This window comes from Eupeodes corollae, chromosome 2 (assembly GCF_945859685.1).
Source record: "Eupeodes corollae chromosome 2, idEupCoro1.1, whole genome shotgun sequence".
Taxonomy (NCBI): Eukaryota; Metazoa; Arthropoda; class Insecta; order Diptera; family Syrphidae; genus Eupeodes; species Eupeodes corollae.
Window position 1 is genome coordinate 142499554 of NC_079148.1, and position 18742 is coordinate 142518295.

The 18742-nt window shown below is 34.8% G+C and overlaps 3 protein-coding genes across 3 annotated transcripts; 2 read left to right on the top strand and 1 right to left on the bottom strand.

Annotated features, from left to right (window-relative positions):
* Nucleotides 1–6104: 6104 nt before the first annotated feature.
* Nucleotides 6105–7921, bottom strand: LOC129946715 (26S proteasome non-ATPase regulatory subunit 12). Its single transcript, XM_056056998.1, has 2 exons — nucleotides 7767–7921; nucleotides 6105–7704 (listed from the first exon to the last, which is right to left on the bottom strand). The coding sequence occupies exon 2, from the start codon at nucleotides 7678–7680 to the stop codon at nucleotides 6199–6201; it is 1482 nt and encodes a 493-aa protein (XP_055912973.1). The 5' UTR covers nucleotides 7681–7704; nucleotides 7767–7921; the 3' UTR covers nucleotides 6105–6198.
* A 2557-nt stretch (nucleotides 7922–10478) lies between these two features.
* On the top strand, nucleotides 10479–11532 carry LOC129946038 (uncharacterized). The gene is made up of 2 exons (XM_056056054.1): nucleotides 10479–10560; nucleotides 10626–11532. Exon 2 carries the CDS (start codon nucleotides 10638–10640, stop codon nucleotides 11418–11420), a length of 783 nt encoding a protein of 260 aa, XP_055912029.1. The 5' UTR covers nucleotides 10479–10560; nucleotides 10626–10637; the 3' UTR covers nucleotides 11421–11532.
* Nucleotides 11533–13548: 2016 nt separating this feature from the next.
* On the top strand, nucleotides 13549–18742 carry LOC129946553 (probable DNA double-strand break repair Rad50 ATPase). Its single transcript, XM_056056787.1, has 7 exons — nucleotides 13549–14470; nucleotides 14537–14713; nucleotides 17131–17281; nucleotides 17343–17504; nucleotides 17566–17903; nucleotides 17970–18198; nucleotides 18274–18742. Exons 1-7 carry the CDS (start codon nucleotides 13653–13655, stop codon nucleotides 18409–18411), a joined length of 2013 nt encoding a protein of 670 aa, XP_055912762.1. The 5' UTR covers nucleotides 13549–13652; the 3' UTR covers nucleotides 18412–18742.

The window sequence follows — 18742 nt, forward strand, 5'->3', positions numbered from 1 at the left end:
GTGTGGCAAGGCATTCCAGATTCGCATAGTACGGCTAAAGAACGAATCTCTGTACTTGACAGTACGACCGAAGTTGGGCTCGAGGGTATATTGATGAGCATTCCTAGAAGTGCGATTATTACGGTTGAACTGTTTAAGGGGAGGAATGCAGCTGGCTATTTCTCTAGAGCATAAACCATTATAATAACGGTAAAACAGGGTGAGACAAGAAACATTTCGACGATGTTCAAGTGACGTAAATGATCTTATGATGGTAATATCACCAATCAATCTAAATGCTCTACGTTCAATACTATCCAAGAGGCTTAAGTAAGTTGCAGGAGCACCAGCCCAGATATGGGAGTTATACTCAAGCTTTTCACGTATATAAGTCTTTAAAATAACAGCCAGGTCAGAGGTTGAGAAAAACTTCTTGCATCGCCTTAGAAAACCCAAACATCTTGCGGCATTTTTGACGACATAGCGTATGTGATCGTTCCACAAAAGGTGGTTGGTGATACACTTACCAAGAATATCGAGATGTTCAGTTTCCTCGATACAAGTGCCATTTATGGATAATGGCAGGGAGGTATATTTCGCTTTAACGATACAAGACAGCATTGTGTTTTCGAAGCATTAAATTCCACGCGGTTTCTTATTCCCCATTGTACAATGCTGTTTAGGTCGGAATTTAATGAGCCATATCCGAAGAAAAGGGGTGTGAATCTGAGAACGAATATGAAAAGCTAAGAGTACTATCGTCAGCGAAACAATGTATTGGATTAGATGTTGCAGACAGCAGATCATTAATAAAAATAAGAAAGAGTGTTGGAGATAGAAAAGAGCCCTGGGGCACACCAGCATTTATTTTGTGGTTTTCAGACTTGAATCCATCCAATACAACTTGTATTGAACGATTCGAAAGGTAATTACTAATCCAATGAAGCAGGGATTCATGAAAACCGAAAGCACGCATTTTCGATAAGAGAGCCTGATGCCAAACCCTATCAAATGCTCTTGAAATACCTAGTGCAATAATCTTACTTTCTCCAAAACTATGTAAAGATTTGTTCCACTGTTCGGTGAGATGCACCATGAGATCACCAGTGGATCTATTGCTACGAAAGCCGTATTGTCGGTCATTAAAAAGCTTTCGATCTTCGAGATATTTCTTGAGCTGATAATTAATCAGCGTTTCCATGACCTTGGAAAGGAGGGACGTAAGTGAAATCGGTCGGTAATTAGAGGGTGAGGAAGATTCGCCTTTCTTGGGAATAGGCTGGACAAATGCAGTTTTCCATCCGCTCGGAACGAGACCTGAGGAGTAGGACAGATGAAAAAGCTTACGCAGTGGTTTTGCCAGCGATGAAGAACACCTCTTCAGAACAATGCAATTTGATACACATGCTAAGCCATGCGACTGTACTTGAGAGGGGAAAGTGAAGGATGGTACTCACTGTGCTATGTTGAGTTGGCTTATCATGATGTATTATTTTTTGTTGGTTGTTTGTTGTTTTTCGGTGTGGCGTGGTTTATTGTTTTTTTATTTTTGTACTTTTTTTATCACTCTTTATATTTTGTGTGCTATTTTTTATGTTTCGTTTTGTTAATGATTATTTGTTTTATGTTAACATTTGAAAGGGGATTGCTCATTTTTTTAGAGACATCCGACCCGGAGTGTACACCAATGAATTTGGTATCAAATTAAAGGTTGTTCTAAGCCGGATATATCTGCAAAAATATTTTGTGGATAACTCATGGGAGATCCGAGATATTTAAGATTGAAGTTCGAAATGTCCAACCATTCAAAATCAGCACTTTTTCGACATAAATGCTAATATCTTTGGATACAGAAAAGTTAGAAGAATCAAAAAGGTATTAAAATAAAGGTGTCAAAAATATCTTTTAAATGAAACTAAAATTATATTTCTGTGATTTATATATTTTGAGTTATTTTTAATCAAACCTTTGAATAAAAGCATTTTTTAGGCAAACTTTTGTACAATAATATCTTTTAAAATTCAATGATGATATTAATTTTTTTAGCACCAATAAGTGGCTTAGTTCACAGCCTTTATTTTCATATATAATTTTTTAGGGTTTCTTCAACAATTTATTTATTTTTTGCCAATAATAATTCAAAAATATGCTCCCAAAATACAAACAAAATCTTATACCTAACACTAAAATAAAAATAATTCTTATAGTAATAGTGGAAAAATTAAAACAAAAAATAAATAATTTTATTAAAGTGCTGGAAATATTAAAATACAAAAAGAAGTTGTTATCACAATATCGACAAAACAAAATTAAATTAATTCAAAGAAAAATAATAAATAATTATAAACTAAATAATAATTCAAAGAAAAATAAATAATTTTAATGGCAATGGGTTTGGCAAAACATAATTCTAATCTGAATCAGTTTGGCAGTTAACGCATACCTGTCTTCGATTTTCCACAAATGAGCTAGGTTCGTTTCTTTGCACTTGGGAACTATTTACGTTACTTGGATTTTCATTAAAAGTTGAATCGTAATCCATTTTTGTCAAAAAACATATTTTAAGAAGAAATCACATCAAAAAACCAAATATCAACTGCATCAAACCAAAATAGGTATATAACGGAAAAAAACTTATTGACAGATATTTAATGGCGTGAGTTGTTAACTCTTTCCTGTATGTTAAGCTTATACCGCTCACATGCTACTCTTCTAACATTATAGTGTTAGGTATAAGATTTTTTTGATAAGGTTTGATTAAAAGTAACTCAAAAAATATAAATCATAGAAATGTAATTTTTTTTTGAAAGATATTTTTCACACCTTTATTTTAACACCTTTTTGATTTTCCTAGCTTTTCTATATCCAAAGATATTAGCATTTATGTCGAAAAAGTGCTGATTTTTAATGGTTGGACATTTGGAACTTCAATCTCAAATATCTCGGATCTCCCATGAGTTATCGATAAAATATTTTTGCAGATATATCCGGCTTAGAACAACCTTTAATTTGATACCAAATTCATTGGTGTACACTCCGAGCCGAAAATGAGCATACCCCTTTAGGAAAAACAATTAAACAAATATCACGATTAGGCACAAGACTCAAACAAGACGCGCATGGGCAACGGACGCACGACACAGAGGGGACCTTCCCCAACGAAAGTTTACTGACAAAGCTGCCGCTTGGGAGAAGGTTCAACGTGATATTTACAGTTAGATCGATGTCTCTCAAAAGAGTGATTTTTTAAAGAGAACAGAAAAATAAGGTGGCAATAAAAAAGCATCTAATGCCTCAATAAAAAATATTTTTTATTTTTAAACTGAATGTGAAGAAAACAAAGTGGATGTGTATCAATGGTTGTGCGGAACTGAATGTAATACAAATAAATGGAGAAAGTATACTTAGGAGTAGTAATTGACAATAAAATAAACCTTAAGAGCCCCCGCAAACTGCAGTCTTTTTGTCGGCCGATAATTTAGTCGAGTTGGGCTGAAAGTGCGCACACCGAGCCAACTAAACAGTTTGGTTGGTGAGCAGGGCGCAGACTATCCAACAGTCGGCCGACTATTTTTGAACTAGTTTGTTACTGACTTTTGAAGCGGTCGCACAATGAAAATATTGTCCAGAAAAATTATTGCTCTCATCCCACTCCGGAGGAGGAAAATCAAAAAGAGATTCCGAGAGTATTGGGTGCATCCCATTCTCAGTGATAGATTAGTTAGTGGAAAATTTTACACTATGCATTCCAAATTACTTGATTACCTGAAAAAATGTTTCGCCTTTTATCGAATGAGCATTACCAGCTTCAATGAACTTGTCAAGTTAATTGGACCAGCAATAGCGAAGGAGGATACAAATTTAAGACTTTCTATAGCTGTGGAGGATAGATTGAGCGTAGGGGATGAAGCATTTGGACTGGGCAATCATATACTACGTCCTTATGCAAAAAGAAATTTAAACTACACCAAACGAATTTTCAACTATAGACATACAAGAGCTCGACGAATGGTTGAGTGTACTTTTGGGATCCTTGCTAACAAGTGGCGTATATTCCACCGACCAATGGATGTCAATATGAATTTTTGTGTCAAAATAATAAAAGCTTGCTGTGTCCTGCATAATTATGTAAGAATCAAAGATGGAATACATTTCACAGAAACTTTCTACAATTGTCCCATGACAAACTTAACTATAAATGAAGCCAACCGAGGAAGAAATAATATGAATAACGTGCGACGGTACATGTCGTCATACTTTATTTCTCCCTGAGGCGCGATTCCGTGTCAATATAACAAAGTGTAATAATTGTAAATAGATAAATAAATAAATAAATAAATACAAATTCACATAAATACTCTAATATTTTTATTTTTACGTTCCTACCTTTGTTTGTTTTTTCCTCGGCGCTAAGCCGATTCCAATCAAGAACAACTGCTTCGCAAACTTCCTCCCACAGTTTTTTTTCACATTCGCGTCGGACTACTCTTTTAAACCTTTTTTATAAAGCGCAGGTCTTTTCTCGACTTCTTCAATCAACTTTTCGACGGAATTTTCTATAATCAACAATTGTGATTTGGGCGGCGCCATATTCAAAACACAAGCACACGATGCCAAATCACAGAGCGAACTGAACTATCGGCCGACTAAACAATCGTCATGTATGCGCAGGCGTGTATGCGCCAATACTGATTAAACAGTCGGCCTATAGTTCGCCGACAGATTAGTTTGAATGTAATTGGGTAGCCTATTAAACTTTTTTATCGGCCGATACTGAATCGCAGTAGTGTGCGCATATGCATTCCTCTCCATACTGATTAACAAGCCGACCAAACTATCGGCCGATAAAAAGTCTGCAGTCTGCGGGGGCTCTAAAGCTAATTCGTAGTATGTTTGCAGAAACTGTCAAAAAAATATACTTTCTTGGCAGGATTAAGAAAAAAATGTCAATTAATACTGCAATTAATAAAATTTATAACGCAATTGTTAAACCTCATTTTCAATTTTGTTCTACCATTTTATTTTTATCTTCTCAAGGAGATTTGTCTCGCCTCCAAAAGCTGCAAAATGAAGCTATGAGAATAATCTTAAAATGTGCCCGTCTTACCCATATAAGAACTATGTTACACAAACTTAATTGGCTTAGTATAACTCGGCTAATTAAATTGAATGTTTTATTTTTTGTATTTAAAATGAAAAACAATATGCTTCCAAAGTACTCAAGCAATAATTTAAAATATATCTGCGATTCCCAACCATATAATTTTAGAAGTGCTCAAAACTTTAGTCTTGATAAGAAAGCAAGCTCTAGAGCGCAGAATACACTGATGTTTAAAGGACTCTAATTATGTATATAATAATCTTCCTAGTGAAATTAAATCTTTAAATAATATAAGACATTTTAAAAAAGAAGTAATTAAATATTTTAAATCGGAGAATTAATAAGATCTATTAAAATTTATTGAACCAAATGGCTTTTTAGCCAAATCACATGTTCTATACACTCTTTAACCTTTCATTTATTTTTGTTAATTGTATCAATAATACATATCTGCATAAAAACCAGATATTATAAAAAATTAGCAAATATATCAGATTTATAATAAGAAACAATTATCATTATAATAATACAAAATAATTAAAAGGTCCTCCCCACGCGCCGTTTGGGAGGGGAAATCGGAATGCAAAATTGTATGAGATTTTCGACTACGACAATATTTGGTAGTAGCTTTTTTCGGTATTCGTAAAAGTTTGCGATTACCATACAAATCATGATAGGGCTAATTAAAACCCCTTAAACATTTCCTAGTTTGACATCCGTGTCCTGGTTCTGATAGAACACAACGTCCGTCCTTAAGTTTTCCTACTTCCCCAAATTCCCATCCCAGTTCAAGACTTGAAGCATAGAGAAAATATATTATCTAGAGTCCCGACCGGTACCCGTCCTTCCTGAAACATCCTCAAATTCCGTTCGAGTTGAACTCTCAAATTCGCTATCGGTGAATACATGTGAGTGGTGAAAGAAAAAAGCAAAATGGGGGATAACATATTTCCTTTATGACTTCAAGATGGATCAATTTAAACAAACTATATTTATGTTTAAGGACAGATTAGGAAATCAACGGTTCAAAACATTTTTGTTAATTTTATTTAAATATAATATTTTTTTTGTTTTACAAATTAAACCGACATCGCAGTCAGCTGCACTTAAAAAACTGATTAGGCTTCCACAGCCATACCCAAAACCGAGTTAATGCATTCCTCCTTGTTGATCAAATGACAAGTCTTATTAACCAGAGCCATAAGTTGATTGGTGTCCTGAGCCCAGTTATTCAGAATGTCCGACGAAGTCTTCTTTGTTGTGAAGTAAACAATCTCTGCGGGGCGATCAATTTTAACACGAATCGTATCGGCATTGGCCAATTTAGACAAGTACTCTTCACACTTGTCTGTTGGCAGGACAAGCAGTTCACTCATGCGTTTCAAATAAATCCTAGAGTAGTAATTGGAGATGATTCGGATATTGTGTTCGATAAGACGGTCTTTCAGCTCAGCTGCGCAACGTTTGCCGTGGAGTGAATTCTCTTGGAATATAACATTTTCTGTCAGAATGAAACCGAATTCAGCGTCGAAGGCATCGAAGTTGATCAATTCCTTGCACATGAACAAACGTAGAATCTCTTTGTAAACGGGAATGTCTTCGAGGCTCTTGGTCTTGGCCAAATGAGCCATCATATCGTTTTGTTCATTGTCATAGGGAGCCAGGATGCAGTAGATAACCGCCAACTTTAGTTTTTGCTTCTGATCTTCGAGTTGTTCTTTTGTTAGTTCAGGTGCCTTTGGAATGACCTCTTCCTCCTTCTTCTCCTTAGTTGGCGAGCCTGTCGCTGGAGCAGGAGTTGTGCCGGGGGTTTCCTCCTTGTCGGCCTTAACAACAACTGGTTTAGGGTTTGCAATTGCTTGGTAATGGCGAGAGGTCTTCAAGAACGACGTATCCCGATCGAGACGTATCATCAAATCGTAGAACTTTACCTTCAAATCCTGCTGCTTGGGGTCATCGAAGAATTTAATACTAATTTTCTTGGCAATAATCTGCGTGGACACGTAGTCTTCCTTCAGCAGACACAATCGCATTTGCTCCAAGATCAACTCGACCTTCTCACGTTTGTCCATCGACCCATAAGTCTCAACTTGTAGTTCTTCCATGACCGCTGCAGCTCCGGCGATATCTCCTTCGGCCTCCTTAATATCAGCAAGGATTTTTGTGAGTCTTGCCCTCTCGATTTCGACATAGATCTTTCCCTCTGTCACCGATCTCAATGTGTTGATGAGACTTAGTTTCACTGCTTTGCTTGGAGTCTTGTCGACATAGGTGCAGCATTCTTGGATCATTTTACTGACTGCCTGCTTGAGTTGGGACCTTCTTCTGGCCAGCAGACTGATGAATTCATTGAGGGCATTCCAGTTGCCAGCATTGAAACAGATTTGACAAATTGCAACAAGCACCCGAGAGCATGAAACCATATCGGCTCCCAGACGGGTTTGTTTCTCCAATTGCAACATGGTCTCGATGGCTGCATGGAACTCATCGGGTTTGGATTTGGCCAGGGCAATGGTCTTGGGAATCTTCTCGTCGCATATGGGCTCATAGTCGACTTCCATCTTGGTGATGCGGCCTCCGTCAAACATATAGTTATCCATTTCGAAGTTTATTTGTTTTTTTCTCTGTAGATATACAAAGGGAAACTCTTGTAGTTTAGGAAAATGTGTTATTTAACTTTACTTACTTTGATTTCTTATTAAAAAATTGATTTGTTTTGGGATTTAACCTTATTTTAGTTTATTTTAAAACAGAGAAACAAAGAATTTGCCGAATAATGAAGCGAAGTCAGACACTCATGAGAAATGAGAATGATAATTTCTTTTCGTATAACAAATGTAGTGCCGTTTCTTTTTCTTACATTACAGTGTTCTACAAAACAACCAATGGGAGTATAGTTGTTTTACTTTGATGGAAAAGATATGTTTTGCCTGCTTTTTACAAATTCCTAATATGATGGTGTTTCATATTTTTTGATTTTCATCTTCATAGGGTGATTCGTTTACTTTTTGTGGATGTCAAGTTTTGTATCCACAAAATATTTATAAAGCACTATTCACATGAGTACGACCAACAAATAAACGAATATTCGTCGATTTTGACATTTCTTTTACATGAGAGTTTTTAATTCATAGCGAATGAACACCATTCACCACCGAAAATAAAACAAGAATGTTTTTTAGGTTAAATACGGGTGATTATTTTATTCGTTGCGAGTGTGAATAATATGGAACACGAACAAAGTTTGACAGTTTGTATCAACTACAATTTTGTTCGCGAGGAATAAATTTGCTTCCTTAAATTTATTAATATAGATATTGAAAAGTAAAAGTATGCATCATAAGTCAAATATAAACTATATCTTTTATCGTTTTGTTTAGAATTTGTGTGGAAATATGTCTTCAAACGTATATAAACTCACACTTTGTAATTCTTTCGTCGTTCGTTGGTCGCGCTCATGTGCATACTGCTTAAGAGCGCCAACTCATGTAAGATATTTAATGGTGAACTTACATATTTCTGCCTTTGCATTTTTTGAAAAGGGTTTTTTTTTGGCTGCATGAGAAATTTTTACTGTTGTTGTTTATGGTTTGACAGTTGAATGTATTGACATTTCTTTTCTGTAAGGTTATGCAATTTATTATGAATCATATAACACCAGAAAGACGATTCCAAAAATTAATAACATAAAGTTTTTAGGATGAAGATCTTTTCTGTTTAAATGATTTCTTTAATGAAGATGATGAAGATCATCTGATCTGTTTAAATGATTTCTTTAATAAGCAAAATTGAGTATATAGAGCAAATACAATCCTCAAGCCATTAGCAAGTCACCAAAACATTATTGAAATTCTATGATTGATTTCGTTTTGTCCTTTTTTTGAAATGAGGAAATATTTGCTGTTACGGTAAATGGCCAGCGCTATCGAGCCAAGTTGACTTAATACTTGGTCCAGCATGACATCGAGAACATTTTGTTACTGTAAGACGGCGGTTGATTGTGGTCCTTCGTTTGTGTCTATCGGTTACGTTTAAAGACGCTATTTTATATCTACAAACATTGCGAAATATTGGAAACCAATACTTAAGCCACCATTGACGCCGTATTGTTGCACGAATGAAGAACTAATTTAAGTCACAATATCAACATTTTTCAGGAGAGTGAATTTATAACTGAAAAATGGTTTTATTCCTAGGTTATGTTTGTGTAGTACAATTTAAATCTGGTGCACGTACAAAAATGAGCAGTAAACAGGAACACGCAGAATTTAACAAATAAAAAATGCATTCATGCTACGATGTAGTCAGATTTTTTGGAAAATATAGTGAAACGTTGGACTGATCGAATGGACTATTAAACTTGTAGTCACTCCGCCAGACATATGTTGAAAAATCATATTTAAAAGAGAAATGCCATAGAAAAAACAAGACTTCCGATTTGTTTTTAATATATAAACAAAAGTTATAAGCACTTGAAGCTTAACACAAAATCACTGCAAAGTCGGAAGAAAGCAGGAAGTCGGTTCGAAATGATAGCGTGCACAACACGTTTGGTTCACTTTTTATCTGTCATAATCGCTGAAAAAAATACGAAATGCAATGAGATAGGGGAACAATTCTGTCAATAATAGTTCTATAATTGATGCTGAGAGGAGAGACGTAAACTTAGCTTTCATTATTGGTGGTACTTGATCTTAAGTTCGTTTATATTAATAATATTCTTACCTTGTATTTTTTATTTACCATGAGAAGTGAGGAAATTATATACATTTTAATCACTACCTTACAAAGATTACCACAGCAACACTGTTTAGTTTATGTGGAACGTAGAACATCTGTTTTTGACAAATGACAAGTCGCCGTTTTTGTTTTCTTTTTCATTTCTCAACACTTAAGCACTATTCACATGAGCACGACCAACGACCAACGAATGAACGAATATTCGTCGATTTTGACATTTCTTTCACATGAGAGTTTTTAATTCGTCGCGAATGAAGTTTGACAAGGAGCCACAGCCAAACAGCATTCACCACCAAAACCAAAACAAGAATAATTTTTTAGGTTAAGTACGTGCGATTATTTTATTCGTTGCGAGTGTGGATAATGTGGAACGCGAATAAAGTTTGACAGTTCGTATCAACCATTTTTTTTTTCGCGACGAATAAATTTGTTTTCTCAAATGTATTAATATATGATATTGAAAAGTAAAAGTATGCATCATAAATCAAATAAAAACTATGTTGCTATCGTTTTGTTAAGAATTTGTGTGGAAATATGTCTTCAAACGTATATAAACTCACATTTTGTAATTCATTCGTCGTTCGTTGGTCGCGCTCATGTGAATACTACTTTAATTTATTTATTACTTTAATCTTATTTCACAACAAAAATACTTTCATATTCCTGTTTCCTGTCGGGATAAATTATTTTAGAAGTTTCTTCTTTTAAATAAAGTTACTGACCAGACAGCATTAAAAAAGGTAAATTAGTTTTGGAGCTCCTACATTCAGTCTTTCATTACATGAATTTGTTCATTTTTAAACAGAACACAAAAACTATGATGGATTTGGATCTATCTGCAACATTTGTAAATAAAGTTCCCCAAACCACGACGACGCCTGACCTATATTTTATTATTAAATCAGAATGGTCCTCCAACGATATCAACCTTCAAATTCTAGATTGTCATAAATCCCAGGAGTGGGAAGGTAGTGTTTCTCTTGACGATTTGAAACAATCGGCTGAAGAATTAGAAATCCCATTTGATAAGTTCTTCGATGAGTGCAAAGCTGCTTTAACTACGAATGGAGGTGTAGAACATTTTGAATATTTTCTGGAAGACCAAAAATTCAATCTTACTAAAAAAGATCAATTTAAAATTAATTACCTGGAATTAGATGTGATATCAAAAAATGATTCTAATTCAAATTTTGCATTGGCAGCTGTTGATTTGATAGCTTCTTTACAAGCAGAATTATCTGCTTGCAAGGAAGCATCTGAAGACCTCAATGAGAAATATCAACAAAATGTGAAGACTATGGAACATTTTTTGGAAGAAAAGAATAACCTAGAAAAGAGGCTTCTTGACAAGTTTGCTGTTCTTCTTAATTCAAAGAAAGATAAAATTGCAGAGTTACAAGATTTACTGGTCGAAAAGGAAAGACTTCTAGAGGATGCAGGCATTTCAACGGAAGGAGCTACAGAACAACATTCCAAGAGGAAATCTACAGACTTAGCTGCCGCTGGTGATGATAGTGATGATGATGATTTTTTGCGGCCAACCCAAGTAATGTCTCAACCAGTTAGCCGAACTTTACCAAAACGAGTTAAAACAAGTTAAACCAGAATAAGATAAGATAGTCTTATAGCCCGTTTTCAAAAGTTAAGCGGTGATAATTTTATATTGTATTCAGTAAAAAGTCTTAAATATATATGTTTGTATATAAAGTAATAATGCCTTCATCATTGGCTTAAAAAAGGAAGTTTAAATTAAAATTCATAATCTTAAATCACGAACAAAATAAGTTTTTGAATGAATGAGGTGGTATAGAATATTATTCTTATCTTTATAGACATTTTTCTATGGATTACATGACTTTATATCCTTTTATTATTGCTGCAGTATGGTAATAAAATAAATGACGAAATTAATAATAAAAGTCTTTTGCTTTTCAATTTATTCTGCCGTAATATTTGCACTTCTGAGAATGCCTGTTTACCCTTGAGCTCCATTTCGACGTACAATTAGGTATAGAGATTCTTATTTCAGTAGGACAACAAGAATGCAGAATGATTCGATAAATACTTTTTTTTCTTTATTCAAAGGCCATCTCGTTGAATGCAGTTAAAGGTGGCAAAATGTTCATATTTAACCTTTCTGATAATCATATCGTAGTCCTTATTTATGATATAGCACTAGGTTTTGTGAAGGGACATTAAAGGTATACCACTGGTTACTTTACAACATCAAGACACTAACCATGGCAATTGAGCCTCGCGAAAGGTGCAAAGGAAGAGAACCAAGGAAAAGATTCAAACAAAATATATTTAACTCAAAAACTGGGTTTTCCATCGAAGACACCCTCTTAACTAATTAGTCTTTATTAAAAAAAGTGAATACTATAAATGTAAAAACTATAAACTTGGTACTATTCTGATAATATTCGTCTTCAAAACTACGTTTGTTTCTGGATCATAAATAAGGTTATACTTTTTTTAAAGGAATAACTAGCTTAAATATGAGTCTATCCACTTTGTAATTTTTCTATCACAACGGGTCTTTAAAATATGCCTCTTAATTTCTAAAAATTCTTAGGTTTAATGCCTTTATGGTTGATACCTTTTAGTGTTAATTTGGAATACGAGTCTTGATATTCTATCTGCTCAAATTGCCATTTCAAAAACGGGATGTCATAGTCTTTTTGTAGATGGCGGACTCGTTACAAATATTTTCCGTTTCGCTTTTTTATAAGATTTATGTTAAAATGTAAGATCTTATAACTTATGAAGATTTTTCAAACATTTTATGAAATACTATAAATATTAAAATTGGAAATTTGAAATCGGCATTAAAGTTTTCCAAAACCATCACGAAATTTATAAAAAAAACAATTCTCCGAATTTAGATGGCTTTAAAATTCCTTGTATGTACTTTATTCGAATTTTAAAAAGTAATATCTCAAAAACTTGACCTGATATAGCGATTTGTAAATGGAATTTGAATTAAGAACATCGAAACACATCGGAAAAGTGCAATTCGATTGCCAGGAACAAAACCTTGTATAAAATTGTATTTTACAAGAAATTTGCCTGAGTGTAAAAAAAGTTGTGTTTTTATACTTAATCGCTATTCTTAACAATTGTGAAATTATTGTAATGAATTAATATTCAACAAAAATCAACTTTTGTCTTTGTGTCTCCCATTGCCCTACCAGGTATGGGCTGCTAGTAACCAACTTCGTATTGATTTCATCTATTCCTTAACGCTACTAGAAATTCTGTAGGTTCAGCGGGAATTTGGAGACATTTTTTATCTTGATCTTTGTATTTTGTTTATTTTGCCAAACTTTAAAGTAATAGATGTCCTTAGTTCCTTTGGCAAACAAACCTATTCAAGCAAAGAAACAACAGATGGCGTTTGAAAATCAATTATAATTTTTCCGTCAAACCTACAAGAGGGCAACCACAAAAGGTGGAAACACTTTTAAGGGAGAATATAAGAATATAAATTAATTATCTTGATTGTTTCTGCTCCTGACACTTTCAGAATTAACATTTCGGTACAGTTTTACTTTCTATAAAATGTCCAAAGCAATTTTTTTCCAAACGACAAAAAGATCAATCGCGATTTATGTTCCAACTATCACGATTGATCTGAAAAGTCCAATTATTTTCCTCATCACATCCCTGTTTGTTGCCACAAATGCCAACCTGCAATGTTTTTTTTTGTTGTTGACAGCAACAGCAACAGCTACAACAAAAAATTTGGAATCCATCCACCGTCTGTCGATTTAAAATCAGGATTAGGAAGTGCAATGCAAAAAGAACAAATTTCAGTGTAATTCTTTCTTAAATGAGTGATTCGGACGATACAGACATTCTGCTATTGATTCCACCCGATTTGTTCCTATCCACAAGCCTATCCGCAAACCGGCTGAATGAGAGTTTCCCCGAGGATTACATCAACAGCAGCCATATGTCTACCTCTAATTGGGAACCAGTTCCACCACCAACATTAGGCGCTTCATCTGGTGCAGTGAATTTTAATCAATTCCTGCCACCGACTCAACAAATCGAGTTGGACAACATAAATGCCCGCTTGACCAATATTGAAACTAATTTCTCGCCACCATCCGACTTGTCCACAATATCAAATAGCACCCATTGCAATGGAGGTGAAAGACGAACTATTCCAAGAACAAATATTGTGACACATTCCACTCCCAAGGATTTCTTTAATGGTAATCCACTACGTGAAGGTGAGGAGTACCATGGAGTTCTTAAAGAAATCGATCATTTCTTGGAGGACCGGAAGTATCATTCATTGAGGAACTCGAATAACAATCGTGACTATCATCATCGGGGTGATGAACATCACGCTGCTTCGTTGCCGAATGTTATCAATAGGGGCTCTATTGAGGAAGAGATGGCAAACCCTATTCCTGCTGCCCCTGCGAGGGAGAACTTAGTAAGCTTAAGTGAAATGTGGAGTAAAAACGCTCCAGGAAATTTGACACTCAAAGAAGAGCAGTATCGTCGATTGCATTTGGAGAAAACTATTCGAACTTTACAGAGCAAACTACTGGAGTATCAGCAGAAAATTTCAGTAGCTCTGGAAGTAGATAGATCCAAAGATAACGCATTGAGAAATGCCCAAATTGAGAATGATAAGTAAGTTTTTTTTACAAAAATTTTTTCTGAGAAGAATTTTAAATATGTTTCCTTATTCCTGTGTAGCTTACATCAAGAAGCCAAAAGACTTATGGACACTGTGACTAAGATAGAAAACGATCATCAATGCTTGGCCGAAAAATATGAAGTAGTCCAAAAAGAACTGGCTCAAGCGCTAGGACTTGCAGCCAAGTTTCAAGACAAAAATGAAAAGCTTGAAAATGAATTGCAAGACTATTCTAGGTATGTAAATACTTTTGAAAAATTGAATTTAAAACAAAACATTGCTTTCGAGTACTTTGGATTTTCTAGTCTAATTCTCATGAGTTTCGCACTTTAGGAACACAGATGTTTAAGTCGGGAATACAATTTAACACCCTTTGGAGTACCTCACGGCCCAAAACTTGAGATTGGTTTATTTATCTTTTACATAAATGACGTATTCTAGAATTTTGAAGAATTGTTAGTTTGTCATGTTTGCCGATATTTATGTACTTACTTAGGTCCACAAGAAATGAGACCCTCTAAATTGCGCCAACTACAGAGGCATCAGTCTCCTTACCGTTGCATAAAAGATCTTCTCTGCCGTATTATGTGAACGTCTGAAGCCGTTCGTCAACAATCTGGTTGGTCCTTTCAATGTGGCTTCAGACCAGGAAAGTCCACTATCGACCAAATATTTACACTACGCAGATCTTGGAAAAAACCCAGGAACTTCAAATCGATACCCACCATCTCTTTATCTCTTTAATCTAAAGCCGCGTATGACAGCATCCATAGGGAAGAGCTCTACAGAGCAATGTCTATTGTCTAGTTTTGGCATCCCTGTCGAACTTATCCGTTTGTGCAGAATGACGATAGAAAATGCACGCTGCTCTATCAAGGTCGGAAAAGACTTGTCAAAAAGGTTTTAGACAAGGCGATGCGCTGTCATGCGACTTTTTCAACATCGTTCTGGAAAGAATTGTGCAAAACTCAACCGTCAACAGTAGAGCCACAATCTTCCAAAGGTCCATCCAATTACTCCAATAGGCAGATGATATTGACATAATTGGAAGATCAAAGCGTGGTGTCAGTGGAGCGTTTTACTCTTGCAATAACTCTTGCAAATCGCTGCTTCTTTGGACTTAGAAGGCAATTAAGAAGTAAAGTCCTAGCCGCTCGAGCATCTAAAATCACCATCTATAAGACACTAATCATGCCGGTTCTCATTTATGGCGCTGAGACCTGAACCCTGTCAAAGAAAGATGAGAGCGTCTTAGTTTGCTTCGAGAGAAAAATTCTTCAGGTGATTTTTGGTCCCGTACGCATAGATGGAGAATAGAGGAGAAGATATAACTACGAACTGTACGGTCCAGGTCCGGCCCGGACTGTAGCGCCACTTTAAGTAAGTTCTTAGGTCCTCAGGCCTTTAAAATCCATGGGTGATCCCTAGTGAGGCATAGAGCATGCGTTTGAGCTCCCTCTAAATCTTTCTGAATCTCGACAATTCCTTCTCTGTTCTCCACGTGCTTCTTGGTCTCTACTGCATTGCCTGTCGTGTAATACAGTCATTACCTTTTCGAAGCGTATGCCCAATCAACTGGCACTTGTGCCTTCGTGTTGTAGTATCAATCTGTTTCCGACCCCTTATTTTATATAGTTCCTCATTGGATATACGATTGGGCTGGAAAACCCATAAATTATTTCGTAGACAAACTATTAACAAAGGTCTGTAGTTTCATGGTAATCGTTGCTGTTAGGTGCTTCATCGGTATAATAGTACGTGTTGAGCGGTACAGTCAGCAAATTGTTCAAACTGAGAGAGTTGTTCCTTCAAACATTAGGCAACATCCCAAACAAAACCTTAGATTTCCCGAAACTTATAACGTTATTTTGTTTATTTCCTTCATTTGAGACAATACTTCCAACATAATGAAATCCCTACTTTTTATACTTGGTTGTTAAGCAATGTTTATCACAGTTGATGTGAAAAAGGTTTCCGATAATCTTAATTGTTCCCTTGTTGATTTTCAGTTCCATGATTTCTCTCTCCACCCTTGATGTCATTTTATGGAGATCCATTATAAAATGAGTTACAAGCATACATCGTCTGCGTAGTCTAGATGTTTCAGGAATGATGGCAGGATCCATCTTATTCTTCCATTTCCTGACAAAGCTGCCAGCAGCAAATCAATGACCAATTAGAATAGAAAAGGTGATAGTATGCAGCCGTGTCTGACCCCACTTTGGACTTTAAACTCTTCGGAACTACCTTCGCGAAATATGTGTCATTTGGACTCAAAAGTCTTCTTTATAATGGAAATTATTTTATCCGGTAAACGCCTCCTCAACTAACTAAACCAGTTAAATTTCCTGTTGACATTGTCAAAAGCATTCTCTTTCAAAAGATCTCTTGAGCATCAGTATCTGGTTCAAGGCGTTCAAATTTAAAAATAAATGTTAGAAAGACCAAGGCGATTATATTCAAAACAAAGTGAGATATAAACTTAAGAATAGATAATAAAAACTCAGAAGAAGTAGACCTATTAAGTATTTGGGTTAAATAATGCATCCAAACGTAAGGCTTGATAAACTACATGTAATACAATTACAACTATAAAAAAAGAATTTGTATTCGTTTCTTTTTCTAAAAACATTTTATTTTTTATTTTATCTAGAAAATCGTCGGAAAACAGCAGTTTCTATAAAAAGAAGATTGAAGAGTTAGAAATTATGTTACATTCCTGTAAAAAATCTGAAGAGTATTCTTCCAGTGAATTGGCTAAAATGAAGGACCGTCTTGCTAAGTCTGAGTATCGAGCAGATAAAGTACATACAAAATTACTCAAGTTCTTAATATAACACATTTTAATTGTACTGTATCTTATAGGCCTCTAACCGTTGTGAAGATTTAGAATCTCAGTTGGAAACTCTGAAAAGCTACAAGGAGCAAGCTCAGGAATTAATGCAAAAGCATAAAAACCGTGCAGATAGTTTGGAAGAGCAAAAAAAAACACTAAACGAAAAAGTTTCTTCATTAACGGAAAAAGAAGTATGTATCTTGGTATAAAAATGACAAATCATTTATAATAAGTTTCTGGATCCACTTTTAGTCAGCATTACAGAAAAAACTTGAAAGTCAACGTCAAGGTTTGAAATTACACTATCAACAACAACTTGAAATTGTCGTTGCTCAAAAGTTGAAAGAATTCCAAGGGCATTTGGACAAAGTTGAGGAAACTCTGAAGCAAGAGGGACGCGATCGTGAACGTTTGATTGCTGAAAGAGCCATGAAACAAATGGAATTGATAAATGACAAAAATGAACAAGAATTGAATCTATTGCAACAAAAACACGAAGAAGAAGTTGAACTTTATCGACTTCAACTAGCGAATGCTTCTAAAAAGATTGCAGAACTAGAATCAAAACTTAATTCGTATAAAACCAAAAGGTAACTTATTTTCAAAAAAATCATGTCTTAAAGTGGTTTGTTCTTATTTTAAATAATTTTGTGTAGAGCTGATATTGCAGAAAAATTACATAGCGTAATGGAAGTGCAGTGGCAAAAGGCTCTCGAAATTCTAACGAGTCCAAACTCACAAACATTTGAAAATAAAGCAGTTTCAACAGAAAATGTTCAGAGCACAGCTGAAAATGAACAATTTGAAACTCCAAAATCAAGTCGGCAAAATCGAGCAGCAGACGAACTTACAAATGCTGATCGTTTGCAAGCTTATATTGAATTGGTAGGTTAACAAATTTAAACAATATAAATAGTTTCGATGTGATATGAATTTTGAATATATTTTCTATTTATTTAGCTTTTGAGTAAATCCCCCGAAGATATTGATAATTTAAATGATCTTTTATCGAAAACAAAACTAACTAACAGTGGAAGTAAAAACAAAAATCAACAACGTTTAATCAACAATAATGGTAAACCTCCTTGGAAAGGTTAAAAACACAAATAAGTATTACTAGAAAGTGCCTAATTTTGCAAAGAAAACTAAGTAAACAAAAATGTACTTTAAAATAAGATATTGCTCAACATGATTTTATATAAAAACTAGGTAATTCGATTCGTAGAAATTCTTATTGTTTCCATTTTTAAAATTTATATTTCACAATTTTCATATCATGCACGAACTTTTCTTACGGGATCTCAAAATCATAAAAATCGACTTACCTAGTTCTTCCAATACATTATATTATAGATTTATAAATTTTATAAATGATACATACATAGGAATAATGTTTTCCTAAGACTGAACTTTTGATAAAGCATATATT